The following is a 22408-nucleotide window of genomic DNA, read 5'->3' on the forward strand; positions in this document are numbered from 1 at the left end:
TGAGTTGAAACAATTCAACGAATTTTTCACAAATATGTCCCATATTGAAGATGCAAGAGCAAATTTGTCAGTTTGTAGCTTGATTCTTCTCTCTGCACGTATATCGAATCGAATGTACTTCATGATTTCAAGAAATCTGTTCCTAGGCATTGCGTTTCTAAAAAGAGCTACTCTCCATTTGCTGGACCAACAACTTTTCAGTGGCATATTCCGCAGACCTAACGCACTTCTAACAGAGCAATGCTATGAAAATTAGAAGTTCATCTTTATCTACTGTCCAATTAGGTTTTTCTTTCTCCGCCTCTTTCTCGGTACATCTTTTGATAATTGATAAGAATTTATCATTGATAATAATCAGTCGAAATGCACTAAACAACGAATCCTCGGTTATATTTTGCTTTGCATAACGTGTTGGCCCTGGAGTAATAAGTACGATGTTATGCACCTGTCTTCTACCCTGAAATGGAGCTGGTGAATCTATAACCTCCCATTTTGTTCCATCAGCCGCAGTTACAGATCTTGGTAGATTATGTGTTTGTGGTACGGAATCTTCAATATCGCTTGACTCATTCGAAGAGGATTCCGTTGATCTTTTGGACACGTTCTCACACTCTTCTGTAAATTCAGAATCCGAACCTGAAATCGGCACATCATCAGACAATGTATTTCCATCTTCATTTCCATAATTGCTTTCTGAAATACTTTGCAATTCTGCTAGTATTTCTTCGTTGTTACGTAAAATTTTCGATCTTTCCTGTGACATGCTTCCAGAATGATTGCATAAAAATTGTATCTTGGTCTACAAAGCAGTCTGTTTCATCACATCACCCGTCACCAATAACACAAGTAACTTGTAAATAATGAATAATTTTTTAGAAGATCAAGAGGCTTTTCTAGAAAGCAAGCGATCATTACTACATGAGACCTTATTTAGTTATTACTGATAAGGGTTGGAAATGAATAAATATGGAATAAAAATAACAAACGTAGTGAAAGAATATTTTTTTTATAGATTACAGCATTAACGAATAATATCTAGAGATAGCATTATGCATTCCACTTGGTAGTAACATGTATTTTATCCTTGCGCGCCATCCTGTCAGACACATCAAAAACTTCAGTAAAAATGAGGTACGTCTAGTTATGTGTAACACAGTTGTAAAACACAATGGCATAAAATATTTTGTTATGCGTTTAGTTCGTACCAAATATTTAAATTGAAATATACCGTAAACATATATGGAATTTAACATGGGTCAAAATGACCCATTACGGGCATTTTAGGTATAACTATAAAATTTGCCTTACTTTGTGAACCCACAATGCTCTGAATTTTAGCATTGGTGTAGGCCAATAGCATTAACAAATTCATAAAATATTATTGACTTAGTATTTCAAATACGTTTACAGTAGAATATTATAATATGGTGATGGGTCATTTTGACCCATCCGGTCCTTCTGGTGTTAAAAACAAACAAACAAACAAACAAATCATGTTATTTTTGATAAAAGCAACACAAATTCATTCACGAACCTTAAAGACTGACTGACTGGAAATGCAAAATAATAGAATTAAGAAATATAATTTGATTTTCTGCTTGTTAAATTGCTCTGCTCATGATTATCGATACAGCTTTTCTCTAAATTATCTCCTGTTTGCATATATGCATGTGTATGTATATGTTTGTGTGCCCCATATTGTGCTTACACATATACAGTGAGAAGAAATGTATACATATATACCAGCGCTCATTTTTTTTTTTAATACTTTTTGCATATCAGATTGCTAAGCAAATATAAATGTACACATTGTTTTTGGTTTTGTTTATTTTCTTTTTTCATGAAAAGGAAGTAAGTTTACTGAATGCGAAATTATAAAATTAAACCTTTAAAAGTATCACAAACATGTATGACAATTAAATGCAAATTAGAGAAAAGGTAATGCAAGTTATATAATGACTAGCAGGAATGTCCGTTCTTTGCACAGTGAGAATGAGTTTAAGTATTTGAACCCCTTCCTCCCCTTAGGAGGAGCATAAAAATGAATTTGGACTTAAACGGAATTGGCTATATCATTATTCATCTCATGAGTTCCACGCCAATATCGAATATATTCTATTAGTGTTATGTATCAGCCACTTACAACTCCAGCTCATACCGATGGAGCTAAATTTGGACTTCAACGGCGTCCAGGGTGTTACTAATAATCTCAGCAACCCTAAAACCGATCGAGTGTTGACGAATATCAGTCGTTTCTGACTATTGTTTCATATCACTCCAACTTTTCCTCCCCTTACTGAAATGTACTAAAACGTAAATGAGGCCAGGATCCACAGTAGTAATGGGGCGACTTGGCCTAACTTTTTGGCCCCTGGGTCCCTGCCTCAGGACCCATGGTTCCTGGCTGGGGTCAATGACCTAGGGGTACTTAGAACCACCCCCTCTAAAATTTGGCAGGGGTACCTTGGCCCACCCCCTAAATTTTGGCAGGGGTACATAGGACCACCCCCCTTAAATTTTGGAAATTGCCAAATCTAAAAATTGGGTATGGTAGCCTAGGACCATAGTATGTACCTCTATCAGTATTGGGTGTCTATGTCGTTCCCTTTCATGGGTAAAAAATTGCCAAAAAGTCAAATTTCGGGGGTTTTTGACCTAATTTATCCCCTTGGATGAGGTGTTATTATCCTATATGGTTATATGGGCGTATACAGGGGTCCATTCCCTTTCATAAGACATGGGTATATTAATGCACCCCTTGAAAAATTTGGGAGGGGTACCTTGGCCCACCCCTTAAATTTTGGAAATTGCCAAATCTAAAAATTTGGTATGGTAGCCTAGGACCACAGTATGTACCTCTATCAGTATTGGGGGTCAATGTCGTTCCCTTTCATGGGTAAAAAAATTGCCTAAAATTCACATTTCGGAGGTTTTTGACCTAATTTATCCCCTTGGATGAGGTGTTATTACCCTATATGGTTATATGGGCGTATACAGGGGTTCATTACCTATCATAAGACATGGGTATATTAATGCACCCCTTGAAATTTTTGGGAGGGGTACCTTGGCCCACCCCTTCAATTTTGGAAATTGCCCAATTTCAACATTGGGTATTATAGTACAGGACCCTAATATGTATTATGATAAATTTGGGTGGTCCACCTCATTCCCTTTTAGGGGTAAAAAATTGCCAAAAATTCAAATTTCGGGGGTTTTTGACCTAATTTATCCCCTTGGATGAGGTGTTATTACCCTATATGGTTATATGGGCGTATACAGGGGTCCATTCCCTTTCATAAGACATGGGTATATTAATGCACCCCTTGAAAAATTTGGGAGGGGTACCATGGCCCACCCCTTAAATTTTGGAAATTGACCAATTTAAACATTTGGTATTATAGCACAGGACCCTAATATGTATCGTGATAAATTTGGGCGGTCCACCTCGTTTCCTTCTAGGGGTACAAAATTGCCAAAATATAAACGTAAGCAATACGTTATACCACGTGTTTGGTTTTTGATCGATTTTATCCCCTTTGATGAGGTGTTATTATCCTATATAGTTATATGGTCATGTATAGGGGTCCATTACCTTTTATAAGATATGGGTATATTTGTGCACTCCTTTAAAAATTTGGGAGGGGTACTTTGGCCCACCCCTTTAATTTTGGAAATTGCCCCTTTTACATGTTTGGTATTATAGTATAGAACCCTAATATATATTGCTATAAATTTGGGTGGTTCACCACGTTTCCTTTGATGGGTACGAAATTGCCAAATTTTAGTACAACCACGTGTTTGGTTTTGGCTCAATTTATCCCCTTGGATGAGGTCCTATTACCTTATATGGTTATATGATCATGTATAGGGGTTCATTCCATAGCCCCTTAAATTTTGGAAATTTTCCAATTTAAGCATTCGGTATCATAGTACATGACCTCAACATGTATCATGATAAATTTGGGTGATCCATCTTGTTCCCTTTCATGGGTAAAAATTACTAAAATATAAACATAAGCAATATGTTGTACCATGCGTTTGGTTTTTGGCCCAATTTCTTCCCTTTGATGGGGTTCTATTACCTTATATGGTTATATGGTCATGTATATGGGTTCATTTCCTATCATAAGACATGGGTACATTGACGCACCCCTTGAAAAATTTGGGAGGGGTATTTTGGCTCATCCAGTCGGTTTTAGAAATTGTTTTAATATAAGCATTTGGTATCATAGTACAGGACTTCAATATGTACCACTATAAATTTGGATGGTCCACATCGTTCCCTTTCATCGGTAAAGAACTACCAAAAATCGAATTTCGGAGGTTATTGACACCTATTTAGCACGTTATATGGTTTATTACCTTTATATGTTTATGTTCCCTTTTAAATTTGGGAATTATCAAATAACAAAATTCGGTAAACGTTTTCTAGGACCCATTGGTGTTCCTCTTATGGCCAAATATTCAAAATTTAAATGTTATTGACCGGTTTTATTATTGAATAAGTACAGGATTTATTACTTTTTTTCATAAGACACAGGTGTATTTGTGTACCAATCTTAAATTTTGGGAGGGGGTACATTTCTTATTGTCGTATCAATAATTGGTAATTGGATAGTATATCATTCATTGGGTAAATCATTGTCAAATATGAGTATGATCACGTGATTAGTTATTAACCTATGATGGGATTAGGAGTCCAGGACATTGGTACATTAAAACTTTGTAGTATAATTTAAGAATTGTCAAATGAAATTACGTCATTGGTTTTGATTATTCACGCCAAATATAAACGTAAGCAAGACGTTGTACCACGTGATTGTCCTTGATGAGGTAGTGTACAGGGATTCATTTCCTTTGTTGTGGTACTTCTTAAGTTTGAGTACACACACTTCTAGAAAACAGTTGGTTCTACTCAGGTAAACAATTGACGGACATTATTGACCTTATAAAGTTCTTCTCGGGCAATCAGCCAGGTGAAAACTGGTGGATAGACCAACGTTTCGAGAGCTGTCATCGTTCTCGTCATCAGGGCAATTATGTAGAGATCAGCGGATATAAGTAATATATACTCGGCTGGAGAAAATGCTGGTTCCTGATTGGCTGAAAATGCTGGTTCCTGATTGGCTGGTTCAATCTGAAAAACTGGAGCTGTGATTGGCTGGCTAAGTTCCGTAGTCCGTGCTATTGATTGGCTGAGGGTTATCTGAATGTTTGTGTGTCGTTTTCTTTGCTGTGGTACTGATGACCGGGTTCCACAGGGGGCTGAGTTGAAATCCAGTGTCTCTATTAACGTTGTTCGGTTCATGAACTATGGCGAGAGATTCGGCTACTATCCTGGTCCAGTAACTGGTGCTCTTGGTAATGATGGATGTATCCTTAAATAAAACTTTATGGCCTTCTGATAAACTGTGTTCAGCTAAACCTGATTTTTCTGGATGGAATAATCTAATGTAATTTTCATGTTCTCTGCAACGTTGTTCAATGGTGCGTCCTGTTTGTCCTATATAAGCCTTTCCGCATTCACAGGGTATACGATACACGCCTGGTGTCTTTAAGCCCAAGTCATCTTTGATCGGGCGAAGTAAGTTCCTGATTTTTGGTGGCGGCTTGTGTATGGTCTTAATGTTGTGTTTTTTCAGAATCCGGGAGATCTTTCCAGAAAGTTGTCCAGTGTATGGTAAAACTGCTATACTCAATGGTTCTTCAGTTTCTTCTTTGGATGTCCTCTGTTCAGAAAAGGTCCTTTTCAGGGCCAAACTGATATCATGCTTCTTGTAATTATTCTGGAGTAGCGTCTTCTTCAGATGATCCAGTTCCCGAGGGAGGGATTCTTCGTCTGAGATGTCTTTCGCTCTATGTGCTAGTGTGCTGATGACGGTGTTTCGCTGTGACTTATGATGAAAACTGTTGCCATTGAGATAGAGGTCAGTGTGAGTAGGTTTCCTGTAGACGCTATGGCCGAGACTACCATCGGGCTTCCGGCGGATGAGAATGTCCAAGAATGGCAAGCATCCGTCCTTTTCAATCTCCATTGTGAACTTGATATTATTATGTTGTTTATTAAGAAATTCGAGGAACAAATGCAGTGTCTTCTCCCCGTGAGGCCAGATGACAAACGTATCATCTACGAACCTATAAAAACATGACGGCTTGAAAGGTGTCAGTTCTAATGCTTTTTGCTCAAAATCTTCCATAAAGAAATTCGCAACTGCTGGTGAAAGTGGTGATCCCATGGCGACTCCATCCGTTTGTTCATAGTACTGTCCATCATATAGAAAGTATGTTGAAGTTAAGGTGATTCTGAATAATTCCACAATTTCCGGTGTGAAGTGTTCACTAAGTAGGAGTAACGTATCTTGAACTGGAACCTTGGTGAACAATGAAACCACATCGAAGCTGACTAGAAGGTCTCCTGGAGCTGTGCGTATTGTTTTTAGTGTATTCACGAAGTCGGATGAATTTTTCACATGATGCTCACACTGTCCTACTAATGGCTGAAGCAGAGAGGTGAGATACCTGGCTAGGCGGTAAGTTGGACCCCCAATGGCACTGACGATGGGTCTCATCGGGATGTCAGGCTTATGTATTTTTGGCAGGCCATAAAGTCGGGGTGGCTGACTACCGTGTGGCGTGATTTCCTTGCGGGTTTCATCTGGTAAACTGGCTTTTCTCAAAAGAGCTGCTACTTTCCGTTCGACTGCAGGTGTAGGGTCCCTCTTAAGGCGTCTGTAGGCCGTGTCATTGAGTAGCTCTAACATCTTGTTCTTGTAGACTTCTGTAGGCATAAGTACAGTTGCATTGCCTTTGTCTGCTGGTAATATGGTGGTGTTGGTGTCTTGGCGAAGATTTTTGAGAGCTGTTCTTTCTTCTTTGGAAATATTAGGTTTTGGTATTCTGGCCCTTTTCAGGGCCAAACTTACTTCATGGCGAATTTCGTCTGCTTCTGCTGTTGGAAGAGAGTGTATAGCTTGTTCAATGCTGGAAATTATTTCTGTAGACGGAATGAACTTAGGCGCTGGAGCGAAGTTCAGACCTTTTTGTAGCAGTGAAGAAGTGGCTTCATCTAGTTGATTGTCTGTAAGATTGATGATGACTCTGTCTGGATTTCGCTCTGATGTATCCTGTATCGATCTCTGTAGTCGTGAAAATTTCTTACTTTGTTTCCTTGTAGTTATGAGGAGAAGTGAAGGAGTTAAGGATAAGTTTTATTTAAGGATACATCCATCATTACCAAGAGCACCAGTTACTGGACCAGGATAGTAGCCGAATCTCTCGCCATAGTTCATGAACCGAACAACGTTAATAGAGACACTGGATTTCAACTCAGCCCCCTGTGGAACCCGGTCATCAGTACCACAGCAAAGAAAACGACACACAAACATTCAGATAACCCTCAGCCAATCAATAGCACGGACTACGGAACTTAGCCAGCCAATCACAGCTCCAGTTTTTCAGATTGAACCAGCCAATCAGGAACCAGCATTTTCAGCCAATCAGGAACCAGCATTTTCTCCAGCCGAGTATATATTACTTATATCCGCTGATCTCTACATAATTGCCCTGATGACGAGAACGATGACAGCTCTCGAAACGTTGGTCTATCCACCAGTTTTCACCTGGCTGATTGCCCGAGAAGAACTTTATAATATACGCCGCCAGGAAAGCTTCAAATCTTACTTCAAACACCTCTACGGGGAGGAAATCCTACGCAGCATATTACAACTTCAAGACCTGCGTAAGAAGAAGGCTCGAACGCTTTGTAATCTTGCCTTCCTTTTGAGATGCAGAGATCAGCACGTCATTCCTGTCTTCGCACAAATACGTTACCCACTTCACTCGCTTCGAATTAGCAAGATTATACATCGTACCAGTTTAGCTCTTGTGAAGGAACGCATTAGTTTCACCCGCTGGAAACTCGACAGATTAGATCGCAAACTTCTATCAACTCAACTCTTCCTCACTGGACACTTGACTACGGCAGACTGGGATTGGTTTGACACCAGTTCCACGGCACAGGCAGAATCACTTCTCCTCATAACTACAAGGAAACAAAGTAAGAAATTTTCACGACTACAGAGATCGATACAGGATACATCAGAGCGAAATCCAGACAGAGTCATCATCAATCTTACAGACAATCAACTAGATGAAGCCACTTCTTCACTGCTACAAAAAGGTCTGAACTTCGCTCCAGCGCCTAAGTTCATTCCGTCTACAGAAATAATTTCCAGCATTGAACAAGCTATACACTCTCTTCCAACAGCAGAAGCAGACGAAATTCGCCATGAAGTAAGTTTGGCCCTGAAAAGGGCCAGAATACCAAAACCCAATATTTCCAAAGAAGAAAGAACAGCTCTCAAAAATCTTCGCCAAGACACCAACACCACCATATTACCAGCAGACAAAGGCAATGCAACTGTACTTATGCCTACAGAAGTCTACAAGAACAAGATGTTAGAGCTACTCAATGACACGGCCTACAGACGCCTTAAGAGGGACCCTACACCTGCAGTCGAACGGAAAGTAGCAGCTCTTTTGAGAAAAGCCAGTTTACCAGATGAAACCCGCAAGGAAATCACGCCACACGGTAGTCAGCCACCCCGACTTTATGGCCTGCCAAAAATACATAAGCCTGACATCCCGATGAGACCCATCGTCAGTGCCATTGGGGGTCCAACTTACCGCCTAGCCAGGTATCTCACCTCTCTGCTTCAGCCATTAGTAGGACAGTGTGAGCATCATGTGAAAAATTCATCCGACTTCGTGAATACACTAAAAACAATACGCACAGCTCCAGGAGACCTTCTAGTCAGCTTCGATGTGGTTTCATTGTTCACCAAGGTTCCAGTTCAAGATACGTTACTCCTACTTAGTGAACACTTCACACCGGAAATTGTGGAATTATTCAGAATCACCTTAACTTCAACATACTTTCTATATGATGGACAGTACTATGAACAAACGGATGGAGTCGCCATGGGATCACCACTTTCACCAGCAGTTGCGAATTTCTTTATGGAAGATTTTGAGCAAAAAGCATTAGAACTGACACCTTTCAAGCCGTCATGTTTTTATAGGTTCGTAGATGATACGTTTGTCATCTGGCCTCACGGGGAGAAGACACTGCATTTGTTCCTCGAATTTCTTAATAAACAACATAATAATATCAAGTTCACAATGGAGATTGAAAAGGACGGATGCTTGCCATTCTTGGACATTCTCATCCGCCGGAAGCCCGATGGTAGTCTCGGCCATAGCGTCTACAGGAAACCTACTCACACTGACCTCTATCTCAATGGCAACAGTTTTCATCATAAGTCACAGCGAAACACCGTCATCAGCACACTAGCACATAGAGCGAAAGACATCTCAGACGAAGAATCCCTCCCTCGGGAACTGGATCATCTGAAGAAGACGCTACTCCAGAATAATTACAAGAAGCATGATATCAGTTTGGCCCTGAAAAGGACCTTTTCTGAACAGAGGACATCCAAAGAAGAAACTGAAGAACCATTGAGTATAGCAGTTTTACCATACACTGGACAACTTTCTGGAAAGATCTCCCGGATTCTGAAAAAACACAACATTAAGACCATACACAAGCCGCCACCAAAAATCAGGAACTTACTTCGCCCGATCAAAGATGACTTGGGCTTAAAGACACCAGGCGTGTATCGTATACCCTGTGAATGCGGAAAGGCTTATATAGGACAAACAGGACGCACCATTGAACAACGTTGCAGAGAACATGAAAATTACATTAGATTATTCCATCCAGAAAAATCAGGTTTAGCTGAACACAGTTTATCAGAAGGCCATAAAGTTTTATTTAAGGATACATCCATCATTACCAAGAGCACCAGTTACTGGACCAGGATAGTAGCCGAATCTCTCGCCATAGTTCATGAACCGAACAACGTTAATAGAGACACTGGATTTCAACTCAGCCCCCTGTGGAACCCGGTCATCAGTACCACAGCAAAGAAAACGACACACAAACATTCAGATAACCCTCAGCCAATCAATAGCACGGACTACGGAACTTAGCCAGCCAATCACAGCTCCAGTTTTTCAGATTGAACCAGCCAATCAGGAACCAGCATTTTCAGCCAATCAGGAACCAGCATTTTCTCCAGCCGAGTATATATTACTTATATCCGCTGATCTCTACATAATTGCCCTGATGACGAGAACGATGACAGCTCTCGAAACGTTGGTCTATCCACCAGTTTTCACCTGGCTGATTGCCCGAGAAGAACTTTATAATATACGCCGCCAGGAAAGCTTCAAATATTATTGACCTTATTGAACATATAATAATATGATTAACTCTAAGACTTAGGTATATCAGGAGAAGTATTCTTTAAATTTGGGAATGGTGATAAACAGAATTTTAACATAAGGCGCGAAATTAGAAACAATACATTGAACTTTAGTCACAGCTCATAGTCTAAGATCATTGGTGGTGATTGATTTGAAATCTGATAGCTATCCTTATTGAATCTTATGACTCATAGACGAAAGGCAATACATGCTACAACACTGGCAAAGTTATTGTTAATGCAATTTGATTGGTTGATCACTATCTTTCCTGCAATCTGATTGGTTGATCACTATCTTTCGTGCAATCTGATTGGCTGATGATTTTCAAATCTTTGCTGTATTCAGTTTTAAGTTTTGTTTAACATTTAAAAATCTTGGTTTCGTTCAACATTTTGCACTCACTGATAAATATGATCAAAACCGTTTATTTGTTAATCGAATAGTTAAAAACCGGATAAAGTTTGACGGTTAACCGTGAAACGTAAAATTTTTTTAGTTTGAAATTTTATTGCTTGAAATTTTTTTGTTTGAAAATTTTTTCGTTTCCAAATTTTTTTTGTTTCAAAATTTTGTTTGAGATTTGTTCGTTTGAAATTTTGTTTGAAAATTTTTTCGTTTGAAATTTTTTGTTTGAAAATTTTTGTTCGAAAATTTTGTTTAAAATTTTTTGTTTAAAATTTTTCGTTTCCAAATTTTTTGTTTGAAATTTTTTGTTTCAAAATTTTGTTTGAAATTTTTTTCGCTTCAAAATTTTGTTTGATTTTTTTTTGGTTTGAAATTTTTTGTTTGAATTTTTTTTTCGTTTCAAAATTTTGTTTCAAAGATTTTTGTTTGAAATTTTTGTTTCAAAGTTTGAGTTGACATTTTTAAAAGTTTGTGCACCTATTAGTAAAGAACCGGAACTGTTTAGAACAAAAACCTTTGACAACATTGTGGTGCAATAGTACACGTCAGAACCTGGGGTTGTACTTGAAATGAAAAAACACAATTCATTGAAATGGATCATTTTATTACACTCCACATACATCCATACCAGATAGTGGTTCTGGATATTGTCGATACAATGTATTTTGAACTTCTTGCACTGGTTTGTCTTTAGCATATAATTTTAATTGCAGTTGAAGTCTTTTAAGATCTAATGCAATATCAATTGGTGGAAACTCAATGTCCATTTGATCACAAATAAACTGTTTATCAATACAGGTATGCACTAGCCGGAACTGTTTAGAACTAAAACCTCTGGCAACATTGTGGTGCACGTCAGAACATGATAATGCAACGTCATCAGTTTTGCATCATATATAAGTATCGTTCGAGTTAGTATTCATGATAACGTCATCATGGCTACTTGTCTGCAGTTTCTAAACACACGTGATGTGATGAAATCATTTACCAAGATTACTGATTTACAACAGAATGTACCTTATAGAATCTTAGCTAGCCAAATGATCCCTACAAAGTTTGGATTAAGAATCGTAGTGAAGCTTGAAAATGATAAGAATATAATTTTACCAGCAAGATATTTACCCATGGAACCATCAAAACAAGAAGAACTGCTGCGTTTCTTAAATACTGGATCTGTATCTTTATGTTACAAAGGATTCTTGGGTCGAAGTCATCAACTTGAATTTAGTACACAGCCAGATTCGTCAGCCATTGTGATGAAATCATGAATTCAAACGTCAGCACATTTCTTTCCAATGACGTCAGCTGTAGTTGTATGAATGTGGTTGGTCGGCATGACGTCAGCAACTGTGATGAAATCATGAATTCAAACGTCAGCACATTCCTTACCAATGACGTCAGCAATAATTATAAACCAGCAAATACAGTGTCATCCCACGAAATCAATCGAGCAAGTGCTTTTCAGGAGGAAAGATGTGTACTTCTAACGATAAAGAGTTCATCTTCGCAAGCTATTATCCAATAAATATATTTCAAACAAAACATGTGATGATTGGTATCAGTGCTAGAACATTTGAACCTGTGATTCGATTGGGCAAAGCAGAACAATTTGGTGTACAACTGACCTGTGAAGAATGGCAAATATTATGTTCACGAATCGACCAAATGAACGATTATTTTCATGATGAGCTAAATGTGACCATAGTCAAATCATTAGGCTCAAATCATGAAGTGGTGCTGCGTACAGTCCTCGAAGAGAAGATGGTGCTGTTACGTAAAAAGAGTACATTCCATGTCCCTCGTAACATGGTGTATCTAACACAAACTGAATGGAACAAATTCATCAGCGTATTTCAGTGTGTTAAACATGCAGTGGAAGTGTGCAACAAAACTAGTATATTCCTGAAAAAGTACTATTTTGAAAAATGTGTTATGCATATTGTACAACATGTATCTAGATATTGTGATGGTTGTCAACATCGTTCGTGGGTGCATACCTGTATTGATAAACAGTTTATTTGTGATCAAATGGACATTGAGTTTCCACCAATTGATATTGCATTAGACCTTAAAAGACTTCAACTGGAATTAAAATTATATGCTAAAGACAAACTAGTGCAAGAAGTTCAAAATACATTGTATCGACAATATCCAGAACCACTATCTGGTATGGATGTATGTGGAGTGTAATAAAATGATCCATTTCAATGAATTGTGTTTTTTCATTTCAAGTACAACCCCAGGTTCTGACGTGTACTATTGCACCACAATGTTGTCAAAGGTTTTTGTTCTAAACAGTTCCGGTTCTTTACTAATAGGTGCACAAACTTTTAAAAATGTCAACTCAAACTTTGAAACAAAAATTTCAAACAAAAATCTTTGAAACAAAATTTTGAAACGAAAAAAAAATTCAAACAAAAAATTTCAAACCAAAAAAAAAAATCAAACAAAATTTTGAAGCGAAAAAAATTTCAAACAAAAATTTGAAACAAAAAATTTCAAACAAAAAATTTGGAAACGAAAAATTTTAAACAAAAAATTTTAAACAAAATTTTCGAACAAAAATTTTCAAACAAAAAATTTCAAACGAAAAAAAATTTCAAACAAAAAATTTCAAACGAAAAAATCTCAAACAAAATTTTGAAACAAAAAAAAATTGGAAACGAAAAAAATTTCAAACAAAAAAATTTCAAGCAAAAAAATTTCAAACTAAAAAAATTTTACGTTTCACGGTTAACCGTCAAACTTTATCCGGTTTTTAACTATTCGATTAACAAATAAACGGTTTTGATCATATTTATCAGTGAGTGCAAAATGTTGAACGAAACCAAGATTTTTAAATGTTAAACAAAACTTAAAACTGAATACAGCAAAGATTTGAAAATCATCAGCCAATCAGATTGCACGAAAGATAGTGATCAACCAATCAGATTGCAGGAAAGATAGTGATCAACCAATCAAATTGCATTAACAATAACTTTGCCAGTGTTGTAGCATGTATTGCCTTTCGTCTATGAGTCATAAGATTCAATAAGGATAGCTATCAGATTTCAAATCAATCACCACCAATGATCTTAGACTATGAGCTGTGACTAAAGTTCAATGTATTGTTTCTAATTTCGCGCCTTATGTTAAAATTCTGTTTATCACCATTCCCAAATTTAAAGAATACTTCTCCTGATATACCTAAGTCTTAGAGTTAATCATATTATTATATGTTCAATAAGGTCAATAATGTCCGTCAATTGTTTACCTGAGTAGAACCAACTGTTTTCTAGAAGTGTGTGTACTCAAACTTAAGAAGTACCACAACAAAGGAAATGAATCCCTGTACACTACCTCATCAAGGACAATCACGTGGTACAACGTCTTGCTTACGTTTATATTTGGCGTGAATAATCAAAACCAATGACGTAATTTCATTTGACAATTCTTAAATTATACTACAAAGTTTTAATGTACCAATGTCCTGGACTCCTAATCCCATCATAGGTTAATAACTGATCACGTGATCATACTCATATTTGACAATGATTTACCCAATGAATGATATACTATCCAATTACCAATTATTGATACGACAATAAGAAATGTACCCCCTCCCAAAATTTAAGATTGGTACACAAATACACCTGTGTCTTATGAAAAAAAGTAATAAATCCTGTACTTATTCAATAATAAAACCGGTCAATAACATTTAAATTTTGAATATTTGGCCATAAGAGGAACACCAATGGGTCGTAGAAAACGTTTACCGAATTTTGTTATTTGATAATTCCCAAATTTAAAAGGGAACATAAACATATAAAGGTAATAAACCATATAACGTGCTAAATAGGTGTCAATAACCTCCGAAATTCGATTTTTGGTAGTTCTTTACCTATGAAAGGGAACGATGTGGACCATCCAAATTTATAGTGGTACATATTGAAGTCCTGTACTATGATACCAAATGCTTATATTAAAACAATTTCTAAAACCGACTGGATGAGCCAAAATACCCCTCCCAAATTTTTCAAGGGGTGCGTCAATGTACCCATGTCTTATGATAGGAAATGAACCCATATACATGACCATATAACCATATAAGGTAATAGAACCCCATCAAAGGGAAGAAATTGGGCCAAAAACCAAAGCATGGTACAACATATTGCTTATGTTTATATTTTAGTAATTTTTACCCATGAAAGGGAACAAGATGGATCACCCAAATTTATCATGATACATGTTGAGGTCATGTACTATGATACCGAATGCTTAAATTGGAAAATTTCCAAAATTTAAGGGGCTATGGAATGAACCCCTATACATGATCATATAACCATATAAGGTAATAGGACCTCATCCAAGGGGATAAATTGAGCCAAAACCAAACACGTGGTTGTACTAAAATTTGGCAATTTCGTACCCATCAAAGGAAACGTGGTGAACCACCCAAATTTATAGCAATATATATTAGGGTTCTATACTATAATACCAAACATGTAAAAGGGGCAATTTCCAAAATTAAAGGGGTGGGCCAAAGTACCCCACCCAAATTTTTAAAGGAGTGCACAAATATACCCATATCTTATGAAAGGTAATGGACCCCTATACATGACCATATAACTATATAGGATAATAACACCTCATCAAAGGGGATAAAATCGATCAAAAACCAAACACGTGGTATAACGTATTGCTTACGTTTATATTTTGGCAATTTTGTACCCCTAGAAGGAAACGAGGTGGACCGCCCAAATTTATCACGATACATATTAGGGTCCTGTGCTATAATACCAAATGTTTAAATTGGTCAATTTCCAAAATTTAAGGGGTGGGCCATGGTACCCCTCCCAAATTTTTCAAGGGGTGCATTAATATACCCATGTCTTATGAAAGGGAATGGACCCCTGTATACGCCCATATAACCATATAGGGTAATAACACCTCATCCAAGGGGATAAATTAGGTCAAAAACCCCCGAAATTTGAATTTTTGGCAATTTTTTACCCCTAAAAGGGAATGAGGTGGACCACCCAAATTTATCATAATACATATTAGGGTCCTGTACTATAATACCCAATGTTGAAATTGGGCAATTTCCAAAATTGAAGGGGTGGGCCAAGGTACCCCTCCCAAAAATTTCAAGGGGTGCATTAATATACCCATGTCTTATGATAGGTAATGAATCCCTGTATACGCCCATATAACCATATAGGGTAATAACACCTCATCCAAGGGGATAAATTAGGTCAAAAACCTCCGAAATGTGAATTTTAGGCAATTTTTTTACCCATGAAAGGGAACGACATTGACCCCCAATACTGATAGAGGTACATACTGTGGTCCTAGGCTACCATACCAAATTTTTAGATTTGGCAATTTCCAAAATTTAAGGGGTGGGCCAAGGTACCCCTCCCAAATTTTTCAAGGGGTGCATTAATATACCCATGTCTTATGAAAGGGAATGGACCCCTGTATACGCCCATATAACCATATAGGATAATAACACCTCATCCAAGGGGATAAATTAGGTCAAAAACCCCCGAAATTTGACTTTTTGGCAATTTTTTACCCATGAAAGGGAACGACATAGACACCCAATACTGATAGAGGTACATACTATGGTCCTAGGCTACCATACCCAATTTTTAGATTTGGCAATTTCCAAAATTTAAGGGGGGTGGTCCTATGTACCCCTGCCAAAATTTAGGGGGTGGGCCAAGGTACCCCTGCCAAATTTTAGAGGGGGTGGTTCTAAGTACCCCTAGGTCATTGACCCCAGCCAGGGACCATGGGTCCTGAGGCAGGGACCCAGGGGCCAAAAAGTTAGGCCAAGTCGCCCCATTACTACTTCCACTCAAGTACCGAAGGTTACCAAGAACGCAACATAACTCTAGGAATCGTTAGCCATCAAAATTTATTTTTACGTGCTATAGCCCTCACCTTTCACCTCCTTGCCGAAAATGTGTTAAAACATAAGATAGGCCAAGGTCTACTCACGTACCAAATATAATCAAAATCGATATAGCTAGTAGTAGTTCATGAACAAATATCGTCACATAATTTTAACGGGAATATTATTTTAATTATAACGGAAATTATCAGCCATTGCAACAAGGGCATATAAAACGATTATTTTATAAACAAAGTTACTTCTTCCTAAATTGATACGTATGTTGATGAGATACTGAATTTTTCGCAAGAAGAATAAGAAGAAAAAGAAGACTCATGCTTCTCCGCTTAGAATACCTATCTTAATCAAAGTCGCAAGACCAAGCTGACCTAGGGTCCACTAATGAACACAAAAATATCACAATCGGTCCAGCGGTATAGGAGGATTTCAGAGACGATTTCTTAACGCTGGAGCATTAGGGATAATGCGAATTTTAAATGTTGTATGTTGAGGGGATCGTGGGATGCTAAAAGCTTTAGCCAGATAAGGCGGTGAGAAGTGCCCTTACACGGATTGCTGTTGATAAATTTGGCCAGAAAATCAATTTCAAGTTTCTTCGAATTTCAAAATTATTGTTGAAAATTCAAAAATCAAAGTGTTCATCTCTCGAAAACGACTTAAGTTACGAGGGTGAAACAAAGTATGAGTATATTTTGCTTGAACTACCTTAAACAAAATAAGAAACAATGTACTTTGCCCCTCAAATTTCTAGAGAAAATGACGTCGAAAATATCCAAATACAAATATGTTTGCTTTATGTATGAGTGAGCACCTTCTATTTTTCACCATAGACGCAGCATCAACTACTGGTGGGCACAAAAATCGTTTTTTTTTTTGGTTTTCGTTTTTTAGGAAAACCGGTTCGGTTTACGCCAAAAATTGTTTCGGTTTTCTTCAAAACCGGTTCCGTTTTTTAATTGTTCTATTTCTGACCAGAATAGTGTTTCATTGTTCCGAAACCGATTCCGTTTCCACAGAAATGCTTTTATGTGTTTTCCAAAAGTTTTCACCGAAACGAGTTTCAATGAAACCGAACTGGCTTTGGAGGAAACCGGACTCCTTTCTTGGAGAAAACCGAAACCGGTTTCGGTGAAACAACGAACCTGTTTTTGGATAAAACCGAACCGGTTTCTGTGAAGAAACGAACCTGATTTTGGAGAAAACCGAAACCTGTCGGTGAGAAAACCGAACCTGTTTCTGGATAAAACCGAAACCGGTTTTATATATTAAGAAAAAAAACTTTTTGTCCATCCCTAGTACCAATCCACCTACAATCTATTTTGACCATGATTTGATACTCGCGGGGCAAAATGGTGTAAAATGAGGAAAACCTAAGTCGCGATGCTGTATTTTTCCGGCAATATAGGCAAACCACGTTATGTCATACATATTTTGGCCGGCACAAATACTGTCAGAGATCAAATATGGTTTAAGTTTCTGACTCGTCATGAATGGTTCTACACAGTATTATACATGGTTCAGCATGCATGGTTCTACATATCTCATAATCGTACCTCTTCCAGAAAGCCCGTGAGAGCGATAGTGCCACTGGTTTTCAGTCTGTCTTAATAGGATACCAATGTTTTTAATCCTGATTTAGAGAAAGCAGCTATTTTTATTATCCCTATATACAATATGCACCTATACATATTGTACAACATGCATAAGGTTATGATAATTGAAAAACATGCAAAATGTTATTGCAATACATTTCCTGGATTTGAAAATATTACAAGGAAAATGAGGGACACTGAATGTGGAACCTTCAATTATCATCAATGTGTGTTTTGTTACTGGATAGACAAGACAGGCAATACATAATTTGCTCAAAATCTCTGTAGGTTGAACAATCCTAGCAAAGTACCGAGCACGTAAATGTTTGCAGCGACCTATCCATAACATCAAACTGTTCGAATCCCACGTGCACATTCTCAATAATATGGCTATAGAACATAATACTCTATTGTATTTGGAACGAAATCAATATAACACCTGTACGTCTTCCTACTAATATGCCGAGATCGTACCTAGAATTTAACGGTGTGGGTATTTTCTTTTTTTCTTTTTTTTTTCAAGAAATTGAGATTGATGCTGTTATCTCCATTCATTATTGGATGAGTTCAGTTGATTTTGATTTTAACGCCCCTTTCAGCAGCGAGGCTATACGACACATGGACCTACTGATAAATGTGCAATCCGAACCAAACGATCTCTCGCCGGTAATCGAACCAGGGTCTCCCACACCAAAGGCGGCTACGTTAACCATTTAGCCATGAAGGATGCTCTCGTTCATCATTTCAGGTGAGTAGAAAACTGTATGAAACAACTGATAGGAACTTGTTAAAAGAAACTTTAGGTCTCTTTGTCAACACCGAGAAGTCCAGGGTATCCGCAGATATGAATTTTGCGAAAGACCGTGTACGCCTTTTCCAACCGTGCCCTTCTACTTCTAATCCTAATGCGTTCTCTGCGATGTTCTGTCGTTCCATTTGTTGAATTTTCTCGTCGAGGGCATCACTAGATTTAAGACGATTACCAAAATCAATATGTAAAAAAGAAGCTATCCGGCATAACAATCCAACTTGAGAAATCAACTTGTTGTCCAGTTGGTGACGTAGAAGACCATACTTGTCCAGAAAAAAACATGAACGGCATCAACAACCCAGCATTTTTTAGTAACATAACGGGAAAAGTTCACTTCAGCCGTAGTCAATTGTCTGCGCTTACCTTTCAGCGTAGGCATCAAAACGTAAATCCTCTTCCTTCCAAATATTCAGTTGTATCTCGAAACATGGGATTCACACAATAAACAATCACCTTGTGTCATGAGAATCGGTAGCCCACTTGAATCTTAAAACACACATTTTACTTTATTTTGTGTCAATTGTGATTGCAGTATATGGCTCCAGCATAAAGTCTGACAGGAGGAGTATTACACCATAAATAGATTTACAATCTATCACCTAGCATTTCGGCCATCTTATTTACTCTACAATATACAAAGAGGAAACTTAAATAAATAGAGGGTAGATAAAGATAATAGAGGTAATAGAGGATACGGTTTTCGTTCATATTCATTATTCGACCTCTTGCCGTCTACCTTCCATCACAGATTATTAACAAATGGTCAACAGTCTTATGAAATTTCGTTGCCACAATAGATTTTTCATTTATTTGTTATGATATCTATTTGCGAACAGACGCGACTGCGATTTTATAGGGTAAATTTATGTTTATCGAAGGACATTATGACAGATGCACACATATCCGAAACTTGCTGTTTCTTTCCCAGAACTGCAACACTAAGGTCGTTTGCACACGGCAACGATATCGGTGGAAGCGCCGATAATGTCGGCAATGGAATCGACTTTAATGTACTCAAATTGTAGCTTGCACACGCACCGATATTATCGGCCGATCTTCCGACGACGGCAATGCAGCCGGAGAAGACTCCAACAATGCCGTCGATATCGCCGGGACCGGCTTTGTCGGGGGCACTGTTTTCTTATGATTGGATGCGCACACGGCTGGCAATGCCGGTCGGCCAATGGTTTAGGGGAAGTGAGTGTGAGAAAGCACTGTGTATTCTTGTTTTTTTTTTGTCTTTGGAGTTTTGTTATTTCCAATTTTCTATTAAAATTGTATATTATTATTATTATTGTTATTATTATTATTATTATTATTATTATTATTATTATTATTAATAATAATAATAATAATAATAATAATAATAATAATAATAATAATAATAATATACAGTCTCTGTTTTCGAGTACCTAATTCCCTTTAGAAAATAAAGTATAAAATGTAGAAAATCTGGAAAGAAATGATTTTCCTCTAAAAAATTATTATCAAATAGAATATAGGAAATTTAGTTAATTTATTTTGAATATGTTCTACTCCCTTTTTATTTTTGTTCTCTCTCTCCGTCTGTCTCTCTCTCTCTCTTTGATTGTATATTTTTTCTAACCTACTAATGGATTTAAAGTTTATTACATTACAGCATTGTGCGTTTCCACAGTCTGTTGAATGAATGTTATGGAAATTTGAAGTTCAGAGTAAAAATTTAGGTTGTTGTGTATTCCATTTTTTAGTGAAGTTCTTCTTGAAAATAAAAACGACAAAACATTAAAATAAATGTTTTTGTTTGTAGTAATATATCCACGAACTGCATTATTAACTCGTCTACACTGCCACAAATATGTATATTATATATGATTCATTTCTGAAAATTAATTTAAGTGTAATTTTCAAAGTTTGAAACACTGTGAACATAAGTATATGGGGAAAATCTGATTATTGTTACTTCCTTTTATTTTCATCAGAATTTTGTGCGGATCACTTTTCCCGGTCCTTATCAATAAGCAAAGATAGAATAGAATATTTGTTGACAAGTTAAATTAGAATTATTATTATTATTCGAAAGTTGAGGGAATAATTTTGTAGCTTTCTAGGAGGCTTTAGAATTCGATATTTCATTTTTTTTTAAATTAAAACTAATCACAAGGTTGTTTGTGACAGAGGTGCAGGTCTCTTTCTGTTTGCTTAGCTCGTTAAATTTCACATAATATAGATAATTACTCACGCTATAATTTAGTGGTTGTCACAAGAGAATTATAACTAAATTACACCATGATTTTCATGGGAAAAGTGGACTAATCTAGGGGAACAACAACATAATTTCTAAAATATTTAAGTTTATTGCATGCTAGAATGGTAATATACAACAACATATTATTTGAGTAATTCAACAAGAGTAATATTGGATAGTGTATTCTATAGTTTTTACAATTTCATATAGATTGAGAATACGTTATTGGAGCTGAATGATAAAATGCAAGTATGCGACAACAGTTTTTAATCTTGAAAGTTTTACTGTGGGTAAACAGAACATTTTGAATTACTGCATGACATCCCTAATCAAGAAATTACTGATGCAATAAGTGCTCATACATACCTTGCTGTAGTCTGGTAACTCTGAGAACTTTGATGATGCTTCAGATAATTTGCTACTGACGTTCCGAAGATGAATGCCGAGTCTCGAATCTCTGAACCTCTAAACAACCGTTTGATACCTAGAGGTACTTTTATATTATTTTCGAGGGACACACCCAAGCCTCGTATCAGTCAGTTCGTCCGTTAGCATCAGTTCCCTAAATATGGAAACTTATTGCTCTTTTGCATTCTGATTGGTTCTTAGCGACTGCCGCACCCAGGATACGATGCATGATACCATGTACACACGTGGATGGCGTGAACAGTCACAGCCGGAAGAATTCAATAGCATGATTCCTAGACTTATCCATAGATCCTTAACTATTTGTCCAATTTTCGCACATTTATGCGGTGTCACGTTGTCAAAATCATGATTATGTATCCTGTATGATGACTAGGTATAACCTTCAACAAGTAAACTTCCTACGAAAATTGCGCAGTAAAGCAACATTAGTCACCTTCAGAAGTTTTGCGTATTTCTTTTCTCTGTTGCTGGCTTGTGGCAAGCCAAGATAGAAAAATGTCGTTTAAAATGCTTATTAATCCAAAATAACCTTTTTAATTCTTTCTAATAAAGAGCAATGTAACCATATTTTGGACCCAGCGTCACATTCCCACTGCTTCATAATTTTCGACATCGAAAATTACCAAGAAGCGAGCGTTAGAGCTGGAACATGGGAAACTTACTTTTTGAGTGGCCCTCGTAGAAAAAAAATATACTGAATACAAATAGATTTTTTTTTT

At 37.1% G+C, this 22408-nt stretch overlaps 2 protein-coding genes across 2 annotated transcripts; one reads left to right on the forward strand and one right to left on the reverse strand.

Annotated features, from left to right (window-relative positions):
• Positions 1-1491: 1491 nt before the first annotated feature.
• On the reverse strand, positions 1492-6761 carry LOC145687507 (uncharacterized). Its single transcript, XM_081760972.1, has 2 exons — positions 5762-6761; positions 1492-1550 (listed from the first exon to the last, which is right to left on the reverse strand). Exons 1-2 carry the CDS (start codon positions 6759-6761, stop codon positions 1492-1494), a joined length of 1059 nt encoding a protein of 352 aa, XP_081617098.1.
• Positions 6762-6822: 61 nt separating this feature from the next.
• Positions 6823-19612, forward strand: LOC145687508 (uncharacterized). Its single transcript, XM_081760973.1, has 3 exons — positions 6823-7028; positions 7791-9454; positions 19566-19612. The coding sequence occupies exons 1-3, from the start codon at positions 6823-6825 to the stop codon at positions 19610-19612; spliced, it is 1917 nt and encodes a 638-aa protein (XP_081617099.1).
• Positions 19613-22408: the final 2796 nt, after the last annotated feature.

Source organism: Thermobia domestica, chromosome 6 (genome assembly GCF_964235325.1).
Source record: "Thermobia domestica chromosome 6, izTheDome1.hap1.1, whole genome shotgun sequence".
NCBI classification, from domain to species: Eukaryota; Metazoa; Arthropoda; class Insecta; order Zygentoma; family Lepismatidae; genus Thermobia; species Thermobia domestica.